The 22,388-nt window shown below is 38.9% G+C and overlaps 1 protein-coding gene across 32 annotated transcripts in view; it reads right to left on the bottom strand.

Annotated features, from left to right (window-relative positions):
• Positions 1-22,388, bottom strand: part of REPS2 (RALBP1 associated Eps domain containing 2) — a 247,577-nt gene that overhangs the window by 86,905 nt on the left and 138,284 nt on the right. For 22 of the 32 annotated variants that reach the window (XR_011535895.1, XR_011535897.1, XR_011535898.1 and 19 more), the window contains 5 exons: positions 18,470-18,533; positions 16,013-16,155; positions 10,709-10,803; positions 5,384-5,453; positions 3,835-3,888 (listed from right to left, as the gene is read on the bottom strand). Coding sequence is in view for 28 of the 32 variants with exons in the window: in XM_070604194.1 (XP_070460295.1) it covers positions 3,835-3,888; positions 5,384-5,453; positions 10,709-10,803; positions 16,013-16,155; positions 18,470-18,533 (426 nt within the window). In the remaining 4 variants the exon portion in view is untranslated. The remainder of the gene's footprint in view (positions 1-3,834; positions 3,889-5,383; positions 5,454-10,708; positions 10,804-16,012; positions 16,156-18,469; positions 18,534-22,388) is intronic. The other 10 variants (XR_011535896.1, XM_070604196.1, XM_070604200.1 and 7 more) reach the window with 1 other exon arrangement.

Below are 22,388 nucleotides of genomic sequence, written 5' to 3'. Positions count from 1 at the left end.
GTCCCACATCTCTGTGACCAAATCATACAGAGAATATTACGAGGTGAAATCATTAAAATATTTTGTAAACCATACAACTTTCCCCTATCAAATTTAAATGATAAACTAACTTGCTCACTACTGAATCCCTGGAGCCTACTTTCCCACCTCAAGTTGTTGGGAGTAACTAGAGACATTTACAAAAACATTAATCCTCTTTTTATGTTTTCAATCCTCTATGGAAGACAACTTTAGAAACCACTAGCTATTCTAAGATTGTACACACACTGCAAATTTTTCATCATAAAAATTCGCAGAAAAAGTGCTACTAAGAACAAGGAGAATACAGTTTGTACATTGGTTGCACAAATTCTTCTAGAAAGAAAATGTCTCACTGCTTTATCCCATCCTCTTTTACATTGCTCCAAAGATAAAAACCCTCCTTGGTATGAAGCAACCTGAGTTTATGATGATCATTAAAATCCTCAGGTTAGAATAGCAGGGCAGAAAGGGGAGCTGAAATGCTTACAAAGCACAAAGCAAACTAGCAATACATATTCCCTTAGATATGGTCAGCTGCAGGAGAGATGCATTTCTCCCAACCTAAGCACTTTGGCTTATTGTAGTGAGAACACAGGCATCTTTCAACGTCAAACCACTGAAACGATGCCAGAGCCCTGAAAAGCATGGGCAGCTTGAGCCCTGTCTTGCTCATTATGGTGCACTCGCACCTGCACGTAGATGGAAAACTACTCCCCCTCCTACAAACCCCAGGCAGCAAAGGAAAGCAGCCTAAGGGGAGCCTCTCCTCCAGCCAAGAAGGCTGCCTTGGGGCTGGGTGGACAGTGTGACCAGACTCACCACAGAGCTGGGGGCTGCCCTCTGAGCAGGCTGCCCACAGCTGGCTCCGAGCCTCTCTTCTCCCTCAGGTCCCAGTGCTTTCCAGAAATATGTGGGTAGAAGTCTCAACCATGTTAAAACACTGTTCCCCAAAACAGACTGTGGTGACAGTTAATTCCTTTGTCACTTGCCATTATCTTTGTCTTTTTGCTGGGGTAGGAATGGGCGTGGAAGGAGGGATGAACCCTGCTGGTGAGAGATAGACAGACAGATGGGGTGAGGGGTATGGGTGAGCAGTAGAGACCAGGCCAGGAGTCCTGAAGCCTAGGTGCTCCTCCTACCTCTCCGAACTTCAGTTTCCTCACCTACAGAATGAAGGTAAAAATACGGCCCCTTTCTCACAGGGAGAGATACAAAGGTGAAGGTACTTTGAAAACTAAATGTATTTTAGAAGTGCAAAGTATTACTGCTGTAGAGTGCTCCTAATTTTTCAAGCTTAGAAATCTGGTTTCCAAATTTAGTTCCTTCTAGGACAGCAAAGGAGGGGCTGGTGGGAGCAGGTAATGAAAGGAGAGAACTGCTCTACCCCATAAGACCATGGGGTGATAGCAGGGCATGGGCAGCTGATAGAATCACCAACGGGGCAGTCTGAAGAGCAAAGGGTGAGGGCGAACAGGCCTAATACCCTCAGCATGACCTAGAGAAATCAAGAAAAAGATCATGATTGTGCAGTGTGCTCTGCTGAATTAGGCTGCAATGTGATGGTATCTAAGAAATCTATTAGACTCCATTAATATATACACCTTATATAATGAAAGGGTAAGGGCATATGAAAAAATATGTAACAAGGAATACTCTCATTCCCTGATAACACTGCCCCACCCTATCTGTAACCCACCACATCATCATCTTCATCACCATTACCATGATCATTATTATCATCACTATTACCACCTACTGTGGAAGAGCAGAGCAAGGAGACACTTCTCCCTCTACCTGCAAAAATATATCCCAGGTATGTCTTGGAAAGTCTCCACAGGTTTCAGATCAGAAAACGCTGGAGAACACTATTTTAGTTAAGTCTTCCATCAGCCTCTAAGCCCCTGAAAGTCAGACTCAGCACTTGGGGCATGTGAGTATCTGCAAAAATGGCAAGGGTATATTGTGTTGGAATCCAGGCAGAAGCCAACAAGTAGATCATAGCTTCTCATTTAGCTAGGAGGAGGGGAGAAGAACAACAACTTCCTAGAACACTCTTCCAGGAAACAGAAACGGGATAAGAGGGCAAGCTTAAAGTTTAATTCTCCAAAAGGCAGCAACTCAGTTGAGGTGAACTGTCCACATGGCGTAGACAGCATCCAGAATTAGAAACTACCATCTTGAAACTCTAGTGTCTCCAGCTGGGAATCCAAAACATTCCCCAGAAAATAGAGTATCAAATACATTTTAAGACGAGGGATTTCCTCATATCCACTCCAAAAAGCGGCAGCAGTGGGAAGAACAAATCAGAAACCACATAGCATGCTCCCAGGCAGACTGCGAAGCAAATTCAGAAGTACTTCACGCACTGTGGCACACCCTGAGAGGTTCTGTCTGGTGATGCCATGCCCTATTCAATGAAGGAATGGTAAAAATGACATCTACAGCTCACGCCCCAGAGAACACACGATGCTCATGGAAAAAAATAGGAAGTCATTAGCCTCAAAAGCTGTTGAAGCAGCACCAATTTAACCCTCCAAATTTAAATAGCTTTTACTAATAACATAAAATGAAGTTTACAAAAACTGGGATCTACCTACTTTAGCTCCAGAAATTAGAGCTGGAAAGAACCTACCTCAGGTGTTTGTCCTACTCAAATAGAGCATTTCCCCTTATGATGAAGGAAGCCGAATCAGTTTCAAAAGCCAAAACTAGGCTCGAGAATTCCTACCACTTTTGGAGTCATGGTTGATCTACAATCTTAATTTTCTACTTCTTAACATCACCTTCTAGAGGTAGCGGTTCCCAAAATAGGTTGTGCATCAGTCACCTGAGGGGCTGCCTAAAAATACAGATTCTTAGGCCTCATCACTGAAATCAATCATATATTCTCATTCATAATCATTCTCTCTCTCTCTCTCCCCGCCTCCCTCTCCCCTCACTCCATCCTCTCCATCTACCCCTCTCTCTCTTTTAAACCTTGAATGAACTTGGAGTTTGGGAAATATTGTACCATAGTATAAGCCTCAATGTTATATTGATTCCTTTGTTCCAACTTTAAACAAATAAGCCTAGGATGATAGCTAGCTAACCAAAACAAACATGATTTACTTATTAAATATTAAGAGAGATAATAAGAGAAAGGAGCAACTTATTTCATGTCCTCATAACCAGAGCTCCAAATAGTATCCCCTTCCCTAGCCAGTCTGTTTCTAACTAGGTTCATCTTGGTTCAATGATGGTTCCATCAAGAGCTGAGGACACAGGCCTGGCCATCTCCACCATTCACAGACACAGTTCCGACTCTACAAGAACCTAGGCAAACACAACTTTTATTCTTCTCCTTGGAATCCACTCCACGTATAAGCACATTTACTTACCTTCCTGGTGGTGAAGTATAATGAAAATATTTGACATTTTTGCTTTGGAAATGGGAATTTCAATTGTGGGCCTCCAGTTGGTCTACCTGCACCATCTCCTTACACTACACAGAAACCACAACGGCTTGTTGAAATCTTCTCAACTCCAAGCCTTCTCAATTTTACACTTAGTAACAATGAGACTCTAAATTCAAACTCAGTGACCCTTTCAGCGAAACTTAAATTCAGAACTTAAGAAGAAATCACCCTCTTCTCATACCTGAAAAGAGGGAAAGGGTAAAAAATGCCAAAAAGTTTCTGTGTAATAAGACACAAGACAAATATTTAGAGAGAAACATACACACTAACACAGGTGTACCAATCTTTTACTCACTGAAATTATTTTTTTTAATTAGAAATAATTACATAAAAATATATTAAAATGGTTTTCTCCTACCTGGATCCTCGGACATGTCCTTTGGTAAGACTTCATCCACAGTATTTTTCAAAGCTAGCAGTGTTTGGTTTCATTTTTAAAGAACAGGAGAGAGAAAGGGGAAAAGAAAAGAAAAACTGTAAAATTTTATTTCTGAAGCACATTACATTAAAACAAAGAATCCCCATCATCACTTATAAAAATGGTGTTATTATAAGTTGCTATAGCACTTACTAAAACAATAAAGACCTCCTAAAGCATGGAAATAAGGTTCTCCTCCTACAGAGACCAAAGCAGTATTTTCAACTGTCCAGTGAGTGCTTCTAGTGGCTAGGAGGAGTACTACCAGGAAGTATCAGGAATTTCCCCCTTTCATTCCTGACACCCAGATCAACAACATCAGAATCTCTCTGGGAGTGAGACTCAGGCTTCAGTATTTTTAGAGCTCACCCAATTATTTCAATGTGCAGTCAAGGCTAGGACCCACTAGCAAAGAGAGTGATCAGAGTACACGCTGCTGCAGACAATGTCCAGTTCTGCCTGCCCTTCCAGAGCAAATATTTAAATAGAGAGCGTGCAATTACTGTTTCCTAGTGGAAAACTTATTTTTCATGTATAACTCCCATACAAAGCTGCATCAATGGCAGGTCTCAACAATAAATCCTGAAATAGCTTCACTGATTTTTAGTGCCTTCAGATAAGTCTCTCATTCACAGTTAGTGAATCAATATCAGCTAAGAGAAGGAATACTGGCTTGAGATTTAAAAAATCTTGATTCTTATCTCCACTCTTTTTCTTACTAAGAAAATGATTCACACTGCCTGAACTTCAGTTTACTCACCTCTAAATTTTAGGTGATAAAACATACCAGGCCTCCATATAGTTTTGTGAGGCCTGAATAAGGCAGTGTATGAGGAAAAACTTGGTAGATTCTAAAGCATTATACGGAAGTATGGAGGTGTGGGAGGGTTCCTCCTGCTCTTCTAGATACTCCTAGGCCAACTCATCTCTCTGCTTGATGGTAGCTATAACATGGAACACCGTGCTGCACTGCATCTCACCCACTCACTAAGATGGGCAAATTGTTGCTGGGCTCCACATCACAGTCTCGTACCCACAGTTACAGAATAAAGCCCAGCGACAAAAACTCTCCACAGAAGATAACTTCCTCCTGGATTAGACCTGTGTACGAATGTGCGTTTATATTGATGTTCTAGGATCATATCTGCCAACACAAGATGTTAAGCTCTTAATTGTTTCAGCTTCCAGTCATCCCTAGTTAGTACAACCAGATTCCAATCTAATGTGTCAGAGTAGCCTGAGTGTCAGTAGTGAGTAAGGAGCCAATGAGTTGAGGAGCTTTGGACACTCAAGCTCTTGTTACCACTTTATGATATATAGTTTTGTGACAATAATTTGAAGTACTTAATCCATCCTAAAGTGTTCATATACTGAGAATGGTCCTCATATGCTCCAGAAGTAGACAAAGAAACATAGGCATTCCAAGAGAAGTAGACAAAGAAACATAGGCAGAATGTCCCTAAAGGAAGAACACTCATTCTTATCATACCTTGTTTGTCATCACCAGTCACATCTTGGATAGGGACAGGAAAGTCAGCCATGTCTTTAATAGACAGCTTCTTGGAAAAGAAAAGTAAATTAATTATATGAGTTGGAATGGAAATTAAGTGATATGCAAATACAATGAAAATATTTTAAAAGCTATATATCCTGCCAATATTTCTGTCTTCAGTAAACCCTGACATTTAATGCATTTTTTAGGTTTCTAGTGATGTATAAGTTCATTTGTATTGAAAAATTTATATGCACAGAGGAAAAAATAATTCAGATCGAGGCATACATGTAGACTGCATTAAATCTGAATCTGGTGTGGGATTCAGTCAGAGAATCATGTAGCATTTTCCCATTCAGTCAAGAACAAACCTATACTTTATGTACTTTTTCACAAGCAGAGAGAAGTTCTGACAAGCGGTCTCATAATGTGGGTATTCACGAGGATCTGTTATGCAGAGAGAGTTCACTCCTAATTCAAATAACCTCCTTGTCATGGAATAAGAGAATTTTACTGATGAGCAGAACAAAATCTTCTCCTAACTCACTTATGGAGGAAGTCTCCACCTATACTAATAAGATGAATACCCAAATTGATCAAGTATTGATTAGTTTAAAATCTACTTGCTATAAATTTATTTCTTATAAACTCTCAAGGAACATGCACTCTAAGACCTCTGATAAGATTAAAGAATAATATATATTCATATTGCTATATATATATAAACAAATTCTGGAAAGATATATAAAAGTCGAAGGTAGATGGAGAAAAGGATTGGAGGAGGACTTGTATATGCCTTTTCATATTCTTTTTATTTTAAACATATTCAAAAAAATCAAATAAAGATAAATTTTTAAGCTTAAAGGAAGTAGGGTATTTCTGAAGCTATCTGGTGCTCCAAAAGATTAACTGGTTTACCTCATAGAATCTGAACAACTGCAGAGAGATAAACAGTACTTCTGTTTTTAAACTGTTTCAAACAATGGAGTTACAGTACTGTTTGGTGGTAACCTGATCTAGGATTTGACAATCCTCAGGCAGATCATTCTTGGCATTACAATGTAGCCTCCAGAAGTAATTTCCTATTCAAAGTCTACTATCTCCAAGAGAACAAAGAACGTATCTTAACAGCGCCTTTCTTTCATTTTCTTCTCCCACCTGCATTATAAATCAGATCCTTAGTAGAAGAAAATGATTTAGGAGTAGAAAGTGTTGATAAAAAGAAATAGAAAAAGACACTGTTGAAAGAAATTTCAAAAATCTAAATAAATGGAAAAATATCCCACGCCCATGGGTCAGAAGACATAATATTGTTAAGATGGCAATAATCCCCAAGTTCATCTCCAGATTCGATGCAATCCTTCTCATTTTTTTTACATAATTTGACCAGCTGGTACTAAATTTCGTATGGAAATGCAAGGGACCTAGAATAGCAAAAACATCCTTGAAAAAGAAGAACAAAGTTGAAGGACTCACACTTCCCAATTTCGAAACTTACCGCAAAGTTACAGTAATCAAGACAGTGTGGTACTAGCATAATGAAAGACATAGAGATCAATGGAATAAAATTAAGAATCCACAAATAAACCCTTACGTTTATGGACAACTGATCTTCAACAAGGGTGCAAAACAATTCAACAGGAAAAAATTCTCTTTTCAATAAACGATACTGGGACAACTGGAGATCCGTACACAAAAGAAAGAAGTAGGACCTCTTCTCACGGCATACACAAAAATTAACTCAAAGTGAATCATAGACTTAAATGTAAGACCTAAAACTATAAAACTCTTAGAAGAAAACAGGAGTAAATCTTCATGACTTTACATTAGGCAATGGTTTCTTAGACAGGACACCAAAAGCACAAGCAACAAAAGAAAAAAATACATAAATTCTACTTGATCAAAATAAAAAAGAATTTGTGTTGCAAAGGACATTATCAAGAAAAGGAAAAGCAAAGAAATAGAAAATACTTGCAAATTATAAATCTAATAAGAGACTTATATCCAGAATATATAAAAAACACTTACAACTCAATAATAAACAACCCAACTTATAAATGGACAAAGGATTAAACAGACATTTCACCAAAAAAGATTTATAAATGGCTAATAAGGACATGAAAAGATGCTCAACATCATTAATCATTAGGAAATTCAAATCAAAACCACCATGAGATACCACTTCACTCCCACTAGGATGGCTAAAATCAAAAAGACAGACAATAACAAGTGTTAACAAGGATGTGAGGAAATCGGAACCTCATACATTGCTGGTGGAGGAATGTAAAATGGTGCAGCTGCTTTGGAAAGCAGTTTTGTAGTTCCTCAAAAAGTTAAACACAAGTTACAATATGATCCAACAATTCCACTCCTAGGAATATACTTGACAGAACAGAAAACATATGTTCACACAAAAACTTGTACATGAATGTTGATAGCAGCATTTTTTTCTAATAGCCCAAAAGTGGAAACAACCCAAATGTCCATCAACTGAAGAATGGAGAAACAAAATGCGGTATCCATACAATGGAATACTATTCAGCAGTAAAAAGGAATGAAGCAGTGATACATGCTACAACATGAATGAACTTTAAAACATTATACTACGTGAAAGAAGCCAGTCACAAAAAGGCACATATTGTATGATTCTATTTATATGAAATGTCCAGAACAGGCAAATTCAGAGACAGAAAATAGATTAGTGATTACCAGAAGCTGGGGGGAGGAGGAAATAGTGAATGACTGCTAAATTAGTACAGGCTTTCTTTTTGGAGTGATGAAAATGTTCTAAAATTAAACTACAGTGATGGTTGCACAACTCTGTTAATATACTAAAAACTACTGAATCGTACACTTTAGATGAGTATGCTATGAGAATTATATCTCAATAAAGTTGTTTTAAAAGGAAAGAAATCCAGCAATCTAAAAAACACTTCTAAAAAGGAGTATAACTGAAATTATAATCTTTAATTCTTTTTGTGTGTGTAAGAGGAAGACTGCCCCTGAGCTAACAATCTGTACCCAATCCTCCCCCTTTTGCTTGAGGAAGAGTGGCCCTGAGCTAACATCTGTGCCAATCTTCCTCTATTTTGCATGTGGGACGCCACCACAGCATGGCTTGATGAGCGGTATGTAGGCCCCTGCCCAGGATACAAACCTGTGAACCCTGGGCCACCGAAGCAGAGTGTGCAAACTTAACCGCTATGCCCCCAGGCCAGCCCTTATAATCTTTAATTCTTGATAAAAATAAGTACATGGTTACAGCTCTGCTGTCTCTAGAAAAAGATGTACTGTTGAGCAAACTTCTCATGTCCTGAATCAACTACAGTTTCATTCACAACACAAACACCTATATGGAGTCATCCCTCAGAGGGCTGGTACCAAGACCTATTTAAACTCCATGCATGCACTCAAGAGAAATTAAAAGACTGGTAGAAAGAACAATGAATAAAATAGTTTAAAAGAACATGAAATATTTAATCATTAGCTATTAAAATCTGACCTATACGTTTTGAATGGCCAAATCATTAATTAATCTTATTACTTTGCCCCCGAATTTTGTTTATTACATCATTATCTAAAAGCACCCCACCTCCTAAAATCAGTTTTGTTGGGAAAGAGTTTGTTGTTCTTCTGCTTTCTTGTTTGGGCAGGGCAAAGCAAAGACCAGGTAGCTTTTAACCTGATCCCCCCTACCCCCCACAAAGGAACCAGTTAAAGTATACAAAAGCATATAAAACTAGCTGCACATAACATCCATAAAAGTGAGTATCCATAATGTCATCAAGGACATGTGTGTGTGTATGTGCACATGCACGTATTAAAAATATCTCCATTTCCATATTTCTTAGTCACCTGTATATTTGCTCCTTTCCTTTTAGACAGATGATAAATTACTACATGGGGGAAAGCAACGTGAGTCAGTAATTAATTTCTCCAAAACAACAGTATTATTTGTCTCTATTGGAAGGGCAAAGACTATCTGATATGATGACAAGTTGGAACAAAACGCTTATCTAGGAATAATAAGAATTTATGACATTTTTTAGTAAATTACCTAACCACCTCATAATTTTACACCAGCAGTGGGACCCATAGCAAAAGAACAAACAAACAAAAAACAGGGCAACTGCGTAAGAGAGTTGTAGAGGTGTCTGTCCTGGCCTGACAGACAAACCTCTCCAGACCAGTGCAGCAGCCCCAGAGTATACCGAGGGCCATGAAAACTGACTATTTAAAAAGCCAAAATTCTTCAAATGCACATCTACCACTCCTAAAATCACTTCTCCTTTTATCTTTTTCCCACGAGTGGAAATCTGTTGAGGAAAGTAACATGGAAGCTATGACCCAAAGAGGGAGTAGCAGAGAGGCCAAGAGAGATGTTATCAGAGCAAGTACTGCAGAAGTAGGCTTGATTCACTCACAGAGGATGTCATCTATAACACAGACTATAAGCATGAGAGCGCCCTGGGAAAGAATAAATAATCACACACAGTTACAAGAAATTAAAGAAATGGTTCTGAATCCTGTCTTTGACCCTCTATCATCCTGCAATGGTTTTAACTAGGGTGAGAGGACTACAATAGGAGCCTATGAATAAACCTCCATTTATTAAACATTTCCAGACTCTTTTTGGACAGGAACAGCAGATAAGTTGGCATCATAGCAATCATAATGGTGATGATAATAATGATGACAGTGCTGATATTAACAATAACCATAACGACTCCTATTTATTGATGCATACCTAAGGACCACTAAGCACATGGCTAAGCCCTTACATCAATGGCCCACCACTGTGGGAATTCTCTGGTTTTCTCTTGGGGATCATCGAGTCACAGTCTTCGTTTGGTGCAAAAGTTAAAACCCTGAGGGAGAAGGCAGTTTTGAATGTGGTCTGGGGCCCTCACATATAGTTCCCAAACCTCCTCTCAGAACTGCTGTGGTTCATTATACCTTGTTAATACTCAGCTACTAAAAATACAACTTTACAATGTTTACTTCAGAATTAAAGCTTGGTTAAAGTAAATAACTTGACTAGCATTTTTCTGGCTTAGTTTGGCTATACCTAAATTTCACCTCTAGAAGGTCAAGAGACTACTTTGCTTATTTTTTACCAAACCTAGTTTTAGGGAAAAGAGAAAAAGAGATAATTATAGATATATCTGGTATCTAGATTTGAAAAGCTGAGCCTCAAAGTAAGTACTAAGTATGAAGAGAAAATGTTATGAAAGTGGATTTTCCAGAGGTTGTACAGAACATAGGCTAATGGATTTAATTCTACACACATCCTTATATATTTAACATATGAAAATCTTTTACCTCCATCCGATTCAAGTCCCGGGGTTGTTGGTTTGCTGGCATTGACTCAGAATAAGAATCAAATAACGCACACTCCCACTTGGGCTTCGGAAAGGCTAAGAAGAAACAAAAAGAATACATAAGAATATTTACTATAGTCATAGCGAGCATTGTTTCCTATCAACTTTTCTGTGCTTGCTAAATACAACAAAATCAGTTAGCTCCTGTATAATAGTTATGGCACTAATCACGCTGAGGTAGTATTTTTAAGTTCTTTATATATACAATCTGGTACTTCTGTTATGTCCATTTTACATGTGATGAAACTGAGCAGCAGGGAAGTTAAGCAACTTACTCAAGGTCATATAGCTGGTAAATGGAATAGCAGGGACATGAATTGCCAGCAGGCCTGCTGGAGGGTCCACGCTCTCAGCATTTCATGTTGTAGCAGAGTAGTCATTTTCCACATTAACCATCACTATCACAATACTTAAGTTTGAACTATGCTACTAGCATCATTTTTAAATGGCTGTAACTATAGTAATAGTTTCAACACTATAAACACTAAGGAAATACTTCATTTTAGCTATTGTTGGAAATAAATAAACAAGCTCTTATAATGATATGTGCCCAAGAAAATGATGAAATATTCATTTCTTTTGGTTAGCAGGAATAACAAAAATAAGAGCACAAGTTCTTGCTGATTCACAACAAGGAAATAAGAATCACATCATGGGTTTCTTCTGACCTAGAACAGTGACAGGGGCTGTTAGTTGGGTAGCTGAGTGGGTCAGCCTGAGGAAAAATCATGTTACTTGGTAAGCTAATACTTAACACTCAAGCTATTTCTTAGAAGCGGATTCTATTTCACCACTTTGTCACAAAGTAATTAAGAAAGAAATGTCTCAACAACTAGAAAATTTGTCAATATTCCAAAGAGGAAAAGCAGATTGGGGTAGACAATAAACAGAAGCTACAATCAAATCTGTCATGACAAGCTATTAAGACATCAAAATTTTAATAGCAGGTTAAAGAAAATTTTTTGAATCAAATGTTAAAAATAGATTGGCAGGGGGGCCAGCACGGTGGCATAGTGGTTAAGTTCACATGGTCCACTTTAGTGGCCCGGGGTTTGTGGGTTCAGATCTTGGGCAGAGACCTACACACCATTCACCAAGCCATGGTGTGGCAGCATCCCACATAGAAGAACTAGAAAGACTTACAACTAGGATATATAACTATGTACTGGGGCTTTGGGGAGAAAAAAAGAGGAAGATTGTCAACAGACGTTAGCTTGGGGCCAATCTTCCTTACTGGGGGTGAAAAAAAAAAAAAGATTGGCAGGAGCCAGCCCCGTGGCGTAATAGTTAAGTTTGGTGCACTCTGCTTCCTCAGCCTGGGTTCGTGAGTTCGGATCCTGAGCATGGGCCTACACCACTTCTCAGCCATGCTGTGGCAGCAAGCCACGTACGAAATATAGGAAGACTGGCACAGATGTTAGCTCAGGGTGACTCTTCCTCAGCAAAAGAAAAAAAAATGATAGGCATTGTTTTTAATCCTTTCTCAATCTCCCACCCCCACCAGAGTCTGAAATGTCAACATCTCTCTACAGTAACGTACTGGCCACTGAGTAACAGCTACCACATGCAGTTCAGTATAAGCATCTTAAATTGTTCATTTGCTTACTCTGGTCTGAATTTCACAGATGTCAGGTGGGGCAAATTGTGGGCCCTGGTGATTTTTCTGACTATACCAGGTGGTCTCACTCTTTCCTTGGTAAAAACTCAGCAAAACACCCTTCCAAGTACCATTCCTCAATCAAGGCCCAAGAGCAGTTTTAACCAAAATAAGACTTCTCTTTCCAGTTTACCAATCAGTGATCTGACTAGAACTACATGAGTAATGTCTGATCATGAGGGGGTCTTGCTGTATTGAAAGCCAACACTTTCAAAAACTACAAATGCCATCAAGTAATTGCTAATCTCTGTCTAGTGTGTCCCCATCTCTCCACCTCTACTGCTACCTCCCCAGTGCCCCCTCAGCTCCTGACTAGACTACTGCCATAACCTGGTCTTTTGGCTTCCACCCTTGCATAATCAGTTCAAACAGCAAATCTGATTGTGTCAGATTCTTCCCTGCTTAAAACATGTCAACGTCATTGCCCATGATTTGCTCTCCACCTTCCTCTTCAGCCTCATCGCCAGCCCCTCAAGCCCTGGCTCTTTGCACTGCAGCCTGAACTTTACATGCCTCCCATGCTCCAAGCCTTTCTCAGGGCCTTTGCAGCATACTTGCTGTCCCCTCTGCCCAGAGTCCACTCTTCCCCCTTCTTCACCTATGTAGCCCTTAGCTCATCCTTCACGTCTCAATTCAAACATTTAGGGACATCTTCCCTAAGGTCATGCACCCTCTTGCTGCGGCTGTCCTTCCCCTTCATGGCACCTATCACTGGCTCCAATTATGCATACATGAGTTTAACATGAATCCTCTAACTACCGGCAAGTTCCATGACGATAGGAACTCTGTTATATAGTGTTCTGACCACAGGGAATAACAGGGTGCCTCTCACATAGTAAGTACTCAATAAATATTTTTAACAAACTATATGGCAAAATTCTATACCAGAATCCACCCAGTCACCTAGGCATGAAAATATCAAAAGGCCCATGACTAAGCCACCAAATGATCCAACTTTTCCTTCCAACTCTGCCCTTTAATTTTCACTGTTAGGAAAAAAAATCAGATACAACAACTCCTGCTTCATTATTTTATTGAAAACAATAAAAGCTTGTATAGTTGCGAATGCATGATGATATCAACCAAATTTATAGTCTTCACCAATCTTGTTGAAAACTGGATTAGATTTTTTTAAAAGACTAAATATAGATCAGTTAGAAAAATGCTGGAACAAGAGCTGAGCTTTTAAAAAAGCCAAATGGGATACCATAAGAACGAACCCCAAAAATGAACAGGACCACTCATTTTTGCAAAGTCTAAAAACAGAGAAGACTGAGACAATTCTAGCCATTTTCTTGAGCTGTATACAAAGATAAAGATGGATGATAAGGCATTAAATGTTAACTGTTAAACCCTCAGGGTTTGCCTAAAATATACTGTTACTGAGTTTGATGAGGTTTTATGAGGTCTCTCACATTTTTTATTAGAACTATATAATTACTATTTAAGGTTAATCCCACAAGCTCTGGAAATCGTGCAATTTTTGTTTAATTGAAGGGTATGTGATGGATTCTTCAGTTGTTTCTGTATAAACACATGCTGACAGCCTCCATAAAAGACCAGGAGGAAACAAGGGGCTTCATTCCAAATGAAGGGAGATGCCTCTTCACCGGCACTCTATTTTATAGAGCCCCTCTACTGCATAAGCAAGGCAAAAACAGCCATTTGCAGCAGTAAAGGAATCAAGAGGCTACTTCTCTTCTGTTAACGTACTTTTTACTTGGGGCTTTCAGGTTTTCAAAAATTTTATCAGTGACTTTTGAAACAGTCCATGAAACACTTGGACACCTACAAAGTGACTTCTCTACAAGGAATCATAACACCTGGCATAGATTCCATGGCCATCCTGCATCAGAACAACAGAACAGTATTAATCAAGACCCAAAAGTGGAAAGTTAAGTGTGAACATGGGAGATGAGGTTACCCAGAACTCTCCCCAGGGCTCAAAAGAGGAAACAGTGAGAGTATTAAATAAAACTAAATAGCCCTGGAGCAGACCTTTGGTGAGCTGTTCATCCCGATTAGAGAGAGACAAAGCCCCACGTGGCCTCGCTCCCAGGAGAAGGGGTTCCTGAATGAGCCTGCACTGACTTGGTTATGGGAGCCATGTGGTTGCCAAGATAGCCTCAGGACTATTCGCACTTCTTTGCCTCAATCTAGGATAAACAGAGTGAGAGAAAGAAAGGAGAGAGAAATAAAGATGGAAAGATAGAAACCAAAGAGGAAACAGAGCAGTTTGTCATGCTGCTCAATTGCAAACAAGTTCCTGGTGACCCATGAAGGTCTCCCCAAGCCTGTAAGGAAGGGTAGCAGGCTGGAGTCACAGCCTGATATAGTCAGAAAGCAGCTATTAGCCAAGTCCAAGCTCTGAAATGAGTTGTAGCTTTTGGTCTCTGAACTCTCTCCTTCATACATTTTTATGGGGACTTTTGGGGCAGATCCCAGAACGGGTCACTCTTCCCTCAACATGTTTACCTCTCACCAGCATCAGCCACATACTGGGTCTCTTCCCTTTGGTTGAGCCTCCATGTCCACCTCCCCACTACCTAATACAGAAAGTGATAGACTTTTTATTTAAGAGTCAGAAACCCCAAGACTGACTTATACAAGTCATTGGCCACTTTGAATCTAGTGTCGTTATGAGAAGGAGACAAGACAAGGTAATCTAAGGTATTTTCCAGATTTAATGAAAAAATTCATACTCTATTAATGACTAATCACATTTTCTTTAGACACTGCTCCCTCTTGCCAATAATCATCCATGACTAAGTTCTCATGTTTCTAAGAGACCTTCTCTAAAAAGTAAGAAAGGTTGTTGAAAGCACCAGCTGTTTCTGGACCCTTTCAATGGAAGCTATACTTCTCTGAGTAACAGAAATCAGATCACTGCCTTTGAAAAAGGCAAGAGACATTATTAATTTTCCCAAACATCCAAAAAGAACTGATAGAAATGTTGGACTCACCATGACTCTTTCCTATCCAAAGGGTTTGGGGTTAGTTGTTTTATTAAGGAGAAAGACAAAGAGAGTTCTATTCCAACCTTCCAGTGTGCTGGAATGTTCTATATCTTTATCTGATTGCAGTTATATGGTGTACACACATGTAAAAATTCATCACATGTACATTTAAGACTACAGCACATCGCACATTTCACTGCATGTACTTTTTTAATTTTTTCATTAGGTGTAAGAGTTCTATTCCATTCCATTGCCCAAGACTACATGGGTACACTGAAACGTGCCTAAAGACTCCAAGTCAGCACTTGGCTCTATAGGAAGATCATCTTCATTTTCTATCAGCTGGGAGGTTCAGCACCTGCCTACTCCACAATCTTCGTGAAAGCGCAAGTGACTTTGGTTCAAATCCATCCAGAGCACTAGAATGGGGGTAACAGATGACTCACATTTACCCAGATCATCCCTATTACTCACATCATAAGATGTGAAAGTCTAATATCATTTAAAAGACAATAATTGTAGATACAAAGGAATCCCCAAAGCAGCTGGACACCATCTTAAGAAACAAAAGTTCTTTATAAGTCCTGGACTAAAAAAAGCCTAAGGTTTAGGATTTCTGATGAGGCCTTACCTGCTTGCAGGTACTCTGGCTGCAGAGTTGGAGGTAGGCCCTCAGGCAGTGGGTAGCCGTTCTTCCGGGCCACAATGAGATGAAACGCAGCACAAAACTCAGGCAGGGTCAGGGCTCCATCGCAATCGGCATCACTCAGTTCCCTTAATATAACAGATGTGATGAGTACCTAACACAGAACTCAGAGGAAAAGTTATTCAGCCTCAAACATGCAAACACAACTCCTAAGCTCTCTGGTGGCGGCCCTGCAGGGTCCCCAAACCCTCCTAGCCAAACCCATTTGAAATCTCAGGGAGCCAAGTGGAGGAAGAAGAATGCTGATCGACAGCACTGGCATCAGTGGCACTTTATAAATAAAATTTTAAATTCTTCACGTTCTCTGGTAGGTCTGTTTTACAACACTGAGTACACAAGACAAGAAACTATGGCACAAAAAGGAAAACGATGCCCAGAATTCCACTGTAGTTGACAGTCATTCAGTAAATGCGAGGTGTGAAGAGCTCCAGACATGGTGCTCAAAACAATCAAAGGAAGGGTTGGCCTCAGCCCTTTCACAGTTGTCCCAGCTGTTATATAGTTACCAGAGCTCAGAAATAGGTGCTTCATTTTTCAGCTTTAAGGAAAAACCTTGAACTTTTCAAGTCACGTAAATGTTCTAACAAAAATTTGCTTGAGAATTCCCTCCTGGGAAAACACAAGTAAGCTCAATAAACACTGGTTGAACTATGTTTTCAGATAAAACTAGCAACCAGGGAAGGCTGGAACCACATAAGACAGAAAGGGAGAATCTTGAAAAGGCTTATCTTCCCTTCAGTCATTGTTTCCCAATGAAAGGCATAGACCCATTTACTGAGCACAAAAGAAACCTATTTGCCAAAGTAACTAAGACCCCATAAGCTCAACCAGTCTCGTTGGTGTACAGAGACAAGTATACTTGTGTTAGGACAAGCAGAGAGATAAGACATATAAAATTGTACTAGAAAGGTGTTACTACTTGAAAGAAAAAAGTATCTAAAGTAAGCTCCACAACTTTCCTTTGGACCATTCACATCCTCCTCCCCCTCAAATATTTTAGAATGTACCAGCCCTGAAATAGCAGCTCTCCAGGGTGAGGAGTCAGGGAACTGTTTCAAAGGCTGGATGCAGAGAATACCATTCAGCTTCCACAGATATGTCTTGAGAAAAAGATAGGAAGCCTCGTGCTGATAATGTTAAAACTGGGAATTCTGCCAAAACAGAACATTTTCTTTTCAAAATGATAATTTTTTCCCCTAGCTTTAAAACTCTAACATAAGGCTTGTTGTAAAAAAAAAAAAAAATTACACTAGAATATATTGCCGAAGAATCTAAATCCAGTTCAGAATCCCAGATACACTAGCATGCACAAGTGTTGTTAGAATAGTTTTCCAATAAGATGCACAAAACATGACAAGCAATTTTAAATCCTATAGTAATTTTTGTAAATCTTTATGAAAAAAGTTGTACATAAATATTCCAAAGTTTTAATCATATATTTATAGCAGCATGGTCTCCCACCCGGTCTTGAGTAAGAAGAGCCCACATACAGGCAGGATTTACAGAGGCACTGAGCATTCTCATAAATGCAAATAGAGCCATCTGGATGGTCCTGGCACAGCCTTCTGGAGTCAGGGCTGCAGCTTGCTCGACAGCAAGGTGTAGTGCATGCCACAGCTGCGAGTCTGAACTAGGGCCCAGCTGATAAATACCAGCTACATTTAGGAAGCTCAGAGGCAGGTAGGATAGTCAAATTTAACTTAATTCCAAAACATGTGTGGACCTTCTGTTCACCTGGTCTCATAAAATATTATAGGTAGTCTGTTTACTTGCATCACACCAAGAAGAAAAATCTGCAAATAAAATATGCAAGTTGGAAATTCTCATATCGCACACAACTTCTTAGACTAAAAAGGGATCTAGATGAGGATAATAATTAGGAAATTACTTTTTAAATAATAGCTAACATGTATAGTGTGCACTATGTGCCAGACACTGTTCATTGTGCTTTTCATATAATGACTTAATCTTCATAGCAACAAAAATCTACATTCTATTCACTCCCTTAGTCTGTTAAAAAAAAAATTCAAAAAATAAGACTTTTAAAAATCTAACAGTAGAGGCCAGCCCAGTGGCATAGTGGTTAAGTTCACACGCTCTGCTTCGGCAGCCCAGGGTTCCTGGTTTAGATCCTGGGTGCAGGCCTACACACCACTCATCAAGCCATGCTGTGGCAGTGTCCCACATAGAAGAAGTAGAATGACTTACAACTAGGATATGCAGCTATGTACTGGGGCTTTGGGGAGGAAAAAAAAAAAGAGGGAGATTGGCAACAGATGTTAGCTCAGAGCCAATCTTCCTCACACACAAAAAAAGTAATAGTAGGAGCTAAAGGATATGTATGTATGACAGTTTCATGGTATGTGCATTAATTGTACTTACCATATATAGGAGAGTTCTGGAATGGAAAGCTTTGATTTGGTGAAGAAGTTCTTGGCCACAGAACCTGTCAAGAGCCATTGTTTAAATAAATCCTTAATTACTTATCTAGAGTAGCTTTTATAGTTAATGTCAATGGATCACCATTTTTTCATTCAGCAATCACTACCATATAACCATAAACACAACATTTATTCATTAAGGCAACTACAAATCATGTGGCTAAAAACAACGTGTAAACAGCTTTTAAAAGAATATGTAAATTAGAACAGGGCAAAAGAAGCAATGACATAATACTTATTATGACATGCAAATTATATGAATTCCTGCTTCATTTTTACCACAAATCTGCAAAATTTTGCTAAAAGTTCAGAAGACAAATTTCAAAATTAAGTAAAAATCTGTCAAGTACTTTTAATGAAAAGGTGAGAAAGTAATACATGATCATGATAGAAAAGAGAACAAAAGAAGAAAACTAACACCATTAATATCATCACACAGAGATACGACAGCTGTCTTGGGAAAGAGTTTTGGTGAGATTTAAGATCTCTTGATGGCTCTTTGAGAAACTTATCCAGGAATCTCTTGCTACTTTATTCATTGTAAATTTACCAATATTAATTGAAATTAGGTAATCATTCCATTTTACATGTTACATAGCTGCAAACCCCAACTCTTAGAATGTTAGACCCAATCCTTATTGAGATTGAAACTTTTGTGCTTTGAGCTCTTACAACAGTTTCACAGTTCAAACCTCTCAATTCTAATACAAAGAATAGTCAAATCAAAGCCCTAAGCTCTATTCTAAGCTGATAATGTCTAAAGTCATTCCACAGCAGTCACAATTTCTAATTGGCCTTAAAACAAAAGATTATAATGGACCCTAAAGCAAACTTATTTTCCTTTGATACATTATTAAGGATCAAAGGCAAAGTGTCCTATAAACCAATGAGCCTTCTCCCCAAAAGCATCCTGAAATAATGCTGAGATACGACTACTGGCCATCAATGCAGCTACCTTGTCAAACATTTGTCAGAAATGTCTTAAAAGCCTATTTACTACCTATTTTATAGATATAAAGACAACCTCCCCTCATGTCATTCTTTTTCTCCCTTGATAGCCTTTCTTCAAATCACAGTAGGCCCAAACCCACCACTAGAGACCTGGCCTGGACTTCACATAGTAGAGAGAGATTGTTGTACCACGGTGTTTCAAAGAGGTTAGGTGGAGCCCATAGGGAAGCTGAGAGCTAACAAGTTCAACTGTGGCCCAGCTGCCACCTGCCAGAGGAGGGAGCTGATGAGAAAGCCTGAATGCTCCCTCTTTGATGCTGACAAAAGTTCAAACCATGAGCTGGACCCTTCACTCCAGCCCCACCCCAACCACCATAGAAACCTCAAGCCAGCCTCATGCCCTTGTTCTCTCCAGCCATTTTCAGACCTGCTGGAGAGCCATACGTGGGGCAGAAAAGGAAAAGGTGAGGCTTAAAAGCTGTCAGCAATCAAACATCAAAACATGGACTCAGATTTTTTATTATAAGGATAGAGTCTCTCAACCCAGTAAACTACAGTTACACACAGCATTGATATATCAGTGATAAAATGTTAACACATCGAATACATATAGATCTTTAAAAAATAAAGACCAGTAACACAATATAAAAATGAGTAGAGCTATGAGAGTTCACAGAAATAGATGTAACTGACTCAATCACATAAAAAAATGTTCAACCTTGTTCATAAGAGATCTGTAAATTAAAACCACACAAAGATATGATCTCTCACCTATCAGGTGGGGAAAAACTCAAAAGTTAGCTAACGTGTTCTGATAACAAGACTGTGGGGAAACAGGCATCTCACATAGCGCTGGTGGGATGACAAAACAGCACAACCGCAATGAAGGGGTGTTTTACAATATCTAGTAAAATCACATTATCCTAAGATACGCTGGCAAAATATAAAAAGACAATATGCAGAAGGCTATTTACATGAGAAGTATTTGGAATAGCAAAAGAATAGAAATAATCCCAACAGGGGACTGGCTGAATAAATGATTGTACATTCATGCAAACTAGTAGTACACAGTTATAAAAGAGAATGGGAAATGTATCTCATGCTACATGTGACTATGGAGTAATCACCAGGATATACTGTTAATTGAAAAAAGCAAGAATACACACATACATATAGATACATACATACATGTATTTACTTTTATTTATTTTTTTTTTTGAGGAAGATTAGTCCTGAGCTAACATCTGCTGCCAATCCTCCTCTTTTTGCTGAGGAAGACTGGCCCTGCGCTAACATCTGTGCCTGTCTTCCTCTACTTTATATGTGGGATGCCTGCCACGGCATGGCTTGCCAAGCAGTGCTATGTCCGTACCCAGGGTCCGAAATGGCGAACCCCGGGCTGCCCAAGCGGAACGTGTGAACTTAACTGCTGTGCCACCAGGCCGGCCCCTGCTTTTACTTTTAAAAGTAGACAAATAATAAAAAAAGGTGGTTACCTATATGGGCAAGAAAGGAATAGGATAGAGGGGATAGGGATAGAAGCTAGACTTCTTTGTAGATTGTTTTGTAGACTTGACTTTAGAACCATGTAAATATTTTATATAAGTAGAAAATTTTAAAAACACAATCCCTAAAAATTGAAATCAAATCAAACAAAACTGAAAAGAACAAAGTTAGAGAACCCTCACTTCCCAATTTCAAAACTTACTATCATAATCAAGACAGTGTGATACTGGTATTAGGGTGGACAGACAGATCAGTGGAACAGAATTAACATCCAGAAATAAACCCTCACATTTACAGTCAAATGAATTTTGACAGGAATGCTAACACAATTAAATGGGGGAAAAATAGTTTTTTCAGGGGCTGGCCCCGTGGCCGAGTGGTTAAGTTCGCGCGCTCCGCTGCAGGCAGCCCAGTGTTTCGTTAGTTCGAATCCTGGGCGCGGACATGACACTGCTCATCAGACCACGCTGAGGCAGCGTCCCACATGCCACAACTAGAAGAACCCACAATGAAGAATACACAACTATGTACTGGGGGGCTTTGGGGAGAAAAAGGAAAAAATAAAATCTTAAAAAAAAAAAAAAAAAAAAATAGTTTTTTCAACAATGGTGCTGGGACAACTGCATATTCACATGCAAAAGAACAAATTTGAACCCCTACCTCACACCATACACAAAAATTAACTTAAAATGGATCAAAGACCCAAATGTAAGAGATAAACCTGTAATATACATTCCTTCTTAGAGGAAAATATAGATGTAAATTTTCTTTATCTTGGACTAGGCAATTATTTGTTCAATATGATACCAAAAGAACAAGCAATAAAAGAAAAAACAGACTGGACATCATCAAAATTAAAAACTTTTGTGTTCTAAAAGACACCATTAGGAAAATAAAAAGACAAGCCACAGATAGGGAAAAAAATATTTGCAAATCATATACCTAATAAGGAACTTGTATCTAGAATACATAATTAACCACTCAATAATAATTTTAAAAAATGGCAAAGGATTTGAATAGACATTTCCCCAAAGAAGATATGCAAATGGCCAATAAGAACATGAAAATATGCTCATTATCATTCATCTGGGCAATGCTAATCACAACCACAAAGAGATACCACTTCACACCAACTAGGATGGCTATAATCAAAAGACAGATAATAAGTGTTGACAAGGATGTGGAATAATTGGAACCCTCATACATTGCTGGTGGCAACGTAAAATGGTGCAATACTCTAGAAAACAGTCTGACTGGTCCTCAAATGGTTAAACATAGAGTTACCAGATGATCCAGCAATTCCACTCCAGGTATACATCCAAGAGAAATAAAAACATACATCTACACAAAAACTTGTACACAAATATTCACAGCAGCATTATTCTTAATCGCCTAAAAGTGGA

The sequence above is a fragment of the Equus przewalskii genome, chromosome X, assembly GCF_037783145.1.
Source record: "Equus przewalskii isolate Varuska chromosome X, EquPr2, whole genome shotgun sequence".
Lineage (NCBI taxonomy): Eukaryota > Metazoa > Chordata > Mammalia > Perissodactyla > Equidae > Equus > Equus przewalskii.
Note: the sequence above shows the minus strand (reverse complement) of the source record. Positions and strands in the feature narration are given on the sequence as shown.